Source organism: Megalops cyprinoides, chromosome 18, assembly GCF_013368585.1.
Source record: "Megalops cyprinoides isolate fMegCyp1 chromosome 18, fMegCyp1.pri, whole genome shotgun sequence".
Lineage (NCBI taxonomy): Eukaryota > Metazoa > Chordata > Actinopteri > Elopiformes > Megalopidae > Megalops > Megalops cyprinoides.
This window is the reverse complement of record NC_050600.1, coordinates 1,027,781-1,035,211: the sequence shown is the minus strand read 5'-3', so window position 1 is coordinate 1,035,211 and position 7,431 is coordinate 1,027,781. Positions and strand designations below refer to the sequence as shown.

Genomic DNA, 7,431 nt, shown 5'->3' with positions numbered 1-7,431 from the left:
CGGGGCGAAGGCTCCCTCCGACTCCATTTTGCGGGCAAGCAGGGAGAGGGGGCCGGGCCGGCGGTCCTGCGGGGGCTCGGGGCTGCTGTCCGAGCTGGAGGTGCTGTCCAATCGCTGCAGGGCAGGGGCAGAGCCCGAGGCTGCCCCGCCCTCGGCAACCCCCGCGGCCCCGCCCTCAGGCGCATCCGGGCCGGGCGGGCTCTGTTTGGGGGTGTCGGGGAGGGGGAAGGAGGGCTCCAGGGGGGGAGAGGGAGGGGGCGTGGGCTCACGCAGCTGCAGCTGGGGGGGGATGTGCTGCGGGGGCTGCTGCTTGCGTCGGGACCTCTCCCACACGGGCTGCACCCGCACCCCCCTCCTCTGCCCCACACCCCACTCTTCATCGCTGTCATCATCGTCATCATCCTCATCGCTGTCCTCACGGGCGCGACTGGCAGGCTGTGCCGACTGGCTGAGCTGCAGGCCGGAGTGGGCGGGGCCGGGCGCGGTGGGGGTGGCGCCCTCTTGCTCTGAGGGGCGGGGCAGAGACAGACCTGTGAGCACACGCACTGAGAGCGAGGCCACAGCGCGGGGAGGGGCCACGCCCGCGGGGGCCTCGGGGGCCTCCCGGGGCCCGGACTCCAGGGTGAGGGGGCTGGGGGCGGGGCCTCCCCAGGACGCAGGCCGTGCCTCCTTCTGCCCGCTCAGGGCGTGTTGCTGTGATGCCGTGAGAGCAGAGGATTGTGGGAAGGATACGGGCTGTTGGGCTGCCGTCCCTTCCTCTCCGGCTGCACCAGCCTCCGACGCCCCCACACCTCTCCCCCCTCCCTCTGCCAGCGGCGGGTGGAGGGGCGCAGACACCCGCTGGAGGGTGACAAAGAGGGGGGGTCAGGCATGATGTCACCACCAAAATCTGCTTCATTCAAGGCAAAGCATTTCTGCAGCAGGTCTCAGGTTTGGGGGAGGGGTCAGCTGCTGAGGGCCTCACCTGCTCTGGGGTACAGGAAGTGCTGCCGTTACCCTCTGCATGGTCCTCTTCCTCCGGCACCACCACACTGTCTGCCTCAGAGAGAGACAGGGAGGGAGAGAGAGAGGTCAGACTGTACTGAACACAGACTCCCTGTGAGCACACAGACTGTGCTGTAAAAACTCTTGATGAGGCAGTGAAACGCACAGGTTTCTCAGAAAGCATAATCTAGCTGCCTCTTATGAAGGAAAAGGTTGCCAAACACACTGTGAGGAAACAGAACGTGTTTGTTACATAATACAATACATTGAATTTCAGCTCCTACATCAGACATTTTATCAGTGAGTTCAGCAGAACCAGATGTTATCGGCCATAACATGACTTTCTACATGACAGACAGAGAGCAGGATAAGAATACACCTAGCAAGCACAGGCAGGACATGGAAAAGAAAACAAGCATCTATGGAGGCTGGGTAAAGTGTGCTGGGGTAAACTACAGAACAGTGCATGCTGGGTAAAGTGTGCTGGGGTAAACTACAGAACAGTGCAGGCTGGGTAAAGTGTGTTGGGGTACATTACAGAACAGTGCAGGCTGGGTGAAGTGTGCTGGGGTAAACTACAGAACAGTGCAGGCTGGGTAAAGTGTGCTGGGGTAAACTACAGAACAGTGCAGGCTGGGTAAAGTGTGCTGGGGTAAACTACAGAACAGTGCAGGCTGGGTAAAGTGTGTTGGGGTACATTACAGAACAGTGCAGGCTGGGTGAAGTGTGCTGGGGTAAACTACAGAACAGTGCAGGCTGGGTAAAGTGTGCTGGGGTAAACTACAGAACAGTGCAGGCTGGGTAAAGTGTGCTGGGGTAAACTACAGAACAGTGCAGGCTGGGTAAAGTGTGCTGGGGGTAAACTACAGAACAGTGCAGGCTGGGTAAAGTGTGCTGGGGTAAACTACAGAACAGTGCAGGCTGGGTAAAGTGTGCTGGGGTAAACTACAGAACAGTGCAGGCTGGGTGAAGTGTGCTGGGGTAAACTACAGAACAGTGCATGCTGGGTAAAGTGTGCTGGGGTAAACTACAGAACAGTGCAGGCTGGGTAAAGTGTGCTGGGGTAAACTACAGAACAGTGCAGGCTGGGTAAAGCGTGTTGGGGTAAACTACAGAACAGTGCATGCTGGGTAAAGTGTGCTGGGGTAAACTACAGAACAGTGCAGGCTGGGTAAAGCGTGTTGGGGTAAACTACAGAACAGTGCATGCTGGGTAAAGTGTGCTGGGGTAAACTACAGAACAGTGCAGGCTGGGTAAAGTGTGCTGGGGTGCAGGCAGCAGAAAGGGAGGCACTCTCCGCCTCACCGTCGGCCTCGGCCGCCTCGCGGGCCTCTCGCTCCAGACGCTGCCTAAGGAGCTCCTGCTGCTTGGCCAGGTACTGCTTTATAAAGCTGTTCTGACTCATCTCCTCCCCAATCTGAAACAGGAGAGAGAAACAGGGTTTCACCGCCAGGGAGACACAGGGACTCACAGAGGGCTACCCCGCACAGCAGGGCGAGGGACTCACAGAGAGCTACCCCACACAGCAGAGCGAGGGACTCACAGAGAGCTACCCCGCACAGCAGAGCGAGGGACTGCCTCTGTCTGCTGCTCACCTGGGAGTTGGGCTGGAGGCCAATGTGAGGGGTGGAAGTCCTCTGCAGATTCTCCAGCATCAGAGCCTGAAACACAGACACACATAACAAACCACTATAATCTGCACTAAAAACCAATACAATCTGCATTATAAACAAATGAAGCAAAGTCACACAGTCCACCACAAGCACACCTCAGCGTGCGGCTTACTCAGCCTGACAGCTGAAATAAAGAGCAGCACAGCCAGAGGAACATGCTTTCAGATGCACAGCCTGCAGGAGAGCTGCCCTGTGTCACTCAGCTCCCTCTGCCTCAGGACTGACGCTGCTGAGAGCCTTACAGAGAGCTCTGTGCCGCAGTGACACAGCCTCACAGAGAGCTCTGTGCCACAGTGACACAGCCTCACAGAGAGCTCTGTGCCGCAGTGACACAGCCTTACAGAGAGCTCTGTGCCACAGTGACACAGCCTCACAGAGAGCTCTGTGCCGCACAGTGACACAGCCTTACAGAGAGCTCTGCGCCGCACAGTGACACAGCCTTACAGAGAGCTCTGCGCTGCCCTCACAGGCCGGTCTGAGCTCCACACGTCTCTCGCTCTCACACAGGGAGCTGACAGGATTTGGCAGTGCGACCCCAGCTGACCCGCCCGGGAGCAGGTCACCAGAGGACACCCACAAAAGTCCCGAGCACTGAAACCAGCACCAGTAAGCTGTCAGCCACCTGTTAGCTGCCTGTTTCTATCATATTCTTTCTCATTTTTCCATCACTGTTCCGTCAGCTTGTTTCAATACGTTAACATGACAGCATCTGCTGAGTTTCTGTTGGGAATGTCCCTGTGCAGCTGATCAGTTTTAAATACAGTTTTTACAGGATCAGTTCATGTGTCCTACTTCACGGTTACAACGCCAGTGCAGCTAGGACCTGAACAAGACCTAAACACCTAAAGGGGATTATGGGAGATTATGCTGGGCGGGGGAGAGGGAAGGGGGGCAGAGACCCCTGTACAAACAGGCTCAATGCACAGATGCCCTCAATCTGTCTTCCTGCACAGCAGGCGAGTGGCCCAGGCAGCGACCCCCCGGCAGGGAGCGCCGTCCGCCGCGCCGCACAAAGGCTTTAAATAACGGAGCAGAGGGAGACGGTCGATCAGCGGCTGCGCCGGAAACAGCGACCAACAGCGGTCTGCCCCAAATCACTTGCATAATCACTTTTCCGTGCAAAAGGCTAGAGAGAGCCATTAATTGGCTATTGGTATAACGTAGCATTAACTACCACATGAACATCATGAGTTTTTCCGGCTGCTGCTTCTTGTAACCAGTCCACACTAATTTATCATTTTTGCGCTAAATCCATAATACTGCCTGCCGCAGCCTACGTCTAATGGTAGCCATCTAGGCTGAGTCAAGTGATCAACTCGTTATGAACTCCTGAAGCCGCTTTATAACTGATCATTTAAATCAGCTGTGTTGGAGCAGGGAGCGATCTGAAACATGCAGGACAGGGGTCCTCCAGGAGAGGTTTGGGAAACGCTGATCTTGGGAAGCAGAAGACCGCTTGCTACGTGTCGGCTTGAAACAGACAGCGAGTTGTAATTACAAAAGCTTGATAGTAGCATATGTATTGCACAGCTGTGTAAATAGCACAGTCAGTCGCTGAGCTGGCCACTGTAACTTATAAGCGATTTGCACGGATGATCTACCCGGGCGCATTCCCGGAACATCCCATCTGTCAAGCACACGCGTCCTCGGCACTCAGCGCGCCCCCGCGATACACATCCAAACGCACTGCCACGGACGGACACGCCCCCCGCACACAGACACGCCCCCTCCTGCCACCCTCCCACTCCGCGTTCACACGCAACATGCGCGATCCCGACACCTACTCAAAACTACACCGACTCATATAAACAGTCTCCGCGGGCCTGCCGAGCTGCCGCGACGGCCGCCAGCGCAGGCGGAAAACCGTGCAGGTAAAACTGCGTTCCCCGGCAGGAAAACGCTTCTGCACGACACGCTGCTTCCCTCCGCACAACCGGCCGGCAGGAACGCGTGAGAAAAGGCGGGGGATGGAGCCGCCAGCGCTCGGCCTGCCGCCGCTGTCCGCACCGCTCTCCCCGCCACAGGCTCAACTCAAAGCAGCTTTCCTGGCCGAAGCGGGGAAGCCGCGCAGAACTCACCCCTTTGAGGCGCTTGATGAGCGCGTTTTTCTGCCCGCTCTTAGGAAGCCCTCTCTGCTCCAGGGCGGCTTTTAAATCCGCCACACGGAGCGAATGGAGCGGTTTCCCGTCCAGCGTAACGTCTTCGAGATCCGCCATCTTGCTTTCCTGTCGTTACGGCTCTGGCCGCGGCCACGCCCTCCCAGTGACATCACAATCGGAGATCTCCGGGAGAATCCGGAGAGATTCCGGCGCATGTGCTCTGATAATGCGAACTGTACATTTACACCGACACTCACTGTACACCGAGCGGTAGTTATGTCGAAAGAATGAAAAATTACACATTAGTTGGTGCACTGATCCTTAGCGACATGGAATTTCTCACCTCCGAGCACGACCCAGGGAGTCATAGGCTCAGTAATCGTAGTTATGTAAATGCAATTATGGATGGCATCGTCAACCAAAAATGCCCAGTTTTATTTGCGTACAGGAGTAAAGTTACCTTACTAAAAGCGCGCAGAAGACTTTTGAGGATGTAAAAGTCGTTTAATTCCGACAGAAATCATGCAAGGTAGAAAATACTACATTTACATGTTTAAATAATTAGCTTATTATTGTAATTCTTTTCAGTAACAAATTTTAAATTTTCAACTTATATGGGGTGTAGAATGTGGTCTGCACATTGTGTGTGTGTGTGTAGTGGTGTGGCATTCATTGGGAGGCAGAATTTGTTGAATTACATAATATCAGAATGGAGACATTTTAACATTTGTTTGTCTTCACTCCAGATTAACTGTCATTACTGTAAAAAAATGTAACCACATTTATGCAATTTTTGCAGCAGACCTGATTGAAAGATATCCATCTAAGTCCACAAACTGTTGTGTTTTGTGAAATTAAAAATATCTCTACCATTCAATTAATTTTACGTGTAAAAAAGTTTGTTGTAATGGCAAAACACTAAAAGGCAAATATTTATTGACGTAGACACAGAAAAAACACTCTTGCCTCAGGTTTAAAAAGCAAAGTGTTGTTTTAACAGATACCACCCATCAACACACATCAGAACAGATTTAAACAGACGTGGGGAGGACCTGCCAACATCAGGGCTCTGAACTCCCATACAAACAGCAGTCATACCAAACCCACTTTAAATATAATGTAAAAAACAAGAACAAATCAAACATCAGAACAACCATCAAAAATACATTCTGGTACAAAACTGGTTACAGCTTCAAACTGTAGCCTTTTTTAAATTACTGTACTATTATTAATAAATTCACTGTGAAAACTCCCTGGTTATATATGCATATATACTGTTGAAAAACTTAACTTAAAGCCATGCAAGAAGTATGATAATGAAGCATGTATTATCCTTATTAAAAATTATTTCATAAGGCTGTTGAATGGGGAGTGGTGACAGTAACCCTTGTAGCTCCAGCATCGCAGCCCTGACACGAATAGCTTACTGCTGTAATACTGCTGTACTCCACTGGGTGGCGATTCTCAGGCAGCCACTAGGTGGCGCTCCAGGGACTCAATATAAATGCTGGGTTAAAGGAGTTTATACATTGTTCTTGGCACTAGGACGTGTTGTCCAGTGTGGTCTGTCCTTGTCACTGTCTCACCCCAGTGAGAGTGGCAGAGTGAGAAAGGACATACTGCAGACAACACACAACGCAACGTGTAGGGAAGAGTTCCGCTGAGACGCGCGTTAAAGCAGAGGGTGTGTGGCATCTGCTGATACCGGTGTTAAAGTAGGAGGTTACACTGAAAAAGGGTGTTGAAAAGAGAGAATGGTGTTAAAACAGAGATGTTTGCACAAAGAGGGGTGTTAGGGCAGAGATGTTTACAATGAAGAGGGTGCTAAAGTAGGATGTTACACTGGAAAAGGGTGTTAAAAAGAGGAGAGAGACAGAGAGGAACACATGAGGGGGAGGCCCATATGTGACATCACCTTCTGTGACATCACGGACGAAGGAGCCACAGAGACCGGAATAGTCTGAGTCTGAGTCCCGAGTCTCTGATGGGGTCTAGCATGAGCTGCAGCCCTTGCTGGGACCTGCTCCTGCACACAGCCAGGGAAAAGGCTTCATGTTGAGACCTGTGCGCGCGCGTGTGTGTGTGTGTGTGTGTGAGAGAGAGACGGAGGGAGAGGGAGACCTGGCAGACAGGTTTTAGAAGGGCGGGACTACAACCGTGGGAAAGAACACCTGCCCCTTTGTGTCTCTGTGTCTCTGCCCGTGCACCTGTCTCCCCCCACTGCTGTGTCTGCTGAGCTTTATCATCTCTCTCTCAGGCTTGCTGTGCTTTTTCCCAGGGGTGTGCGGGGACCTTTCCATTGTTTTTAAGGCAACCCTACAGGATATATGACATTAATGATGATAATTATAATGATACATGATCCCCATCGTTTTGCACCATTCCACCTGCGCTTGGGAGGCGCCTCTCTCCTCCTCAGCACCAGCTCAGTAAAGAACATTGCACACACCGCAGCCACACTCTGGGGATTCGGACAGACAGACAGACACACAGACATCTTGCTCATAGGTGAGCGAGGCCCAGGGCCTCACCGTGTCATAGAAGACTACAACATTCACACAAGGAAATACACCCACAAAACAGGTCCACCAATCAAGGGCAGACACGTGATAAGAGTGCTTACCATTGGACCACAGGCGCACACACGCACGCACGCACGCACACACACACCAGCA

At 52.9% G+C, this 7,431-nt stretch overlaps 1 protein-coding gene across 1 annotated transcript in view; it reads right to left on the bottom strand.

Moving 5' to 3' along the window:
• Nucleotides 1–5,248, bottom strand: part of acin1b (apoptotic chromatin condensation inducer 1b) — a 24,200-nt gene extending 18,952 nt beyond the window's left edge. Inside the window, exons 1-5 of the mRNA XM_036551735.1 lie at nt 4,736–5,248; nt 2,580–2,645; nt 2,290–2,401; nt 965–1,035; nt 1–840 (exon numbers count right to left, since the gene is read on the bottom strand). The exon at nt 1–840 is cut by the window's left edge and continues 648 nt beyond it. Coding sequence (XP_036407628.1) covers nt 1–840; nt 965–1,035; nt 2,290–2,401; nt 2,580–2,645; nt 4,736–4,873 — 1,227 coding nt within the window. The 5' untranslated portion in view covers nt 4,874–5,248. The remainder of the gene's footprint in view (nt 841–964; nt 1,036–2,289; nt 2,402–2,579; nt 2,646–4,735) is intronic.
• Between the last annotated feature and the right edge of the window lie 2,183 nt (nt 5,249–7,431).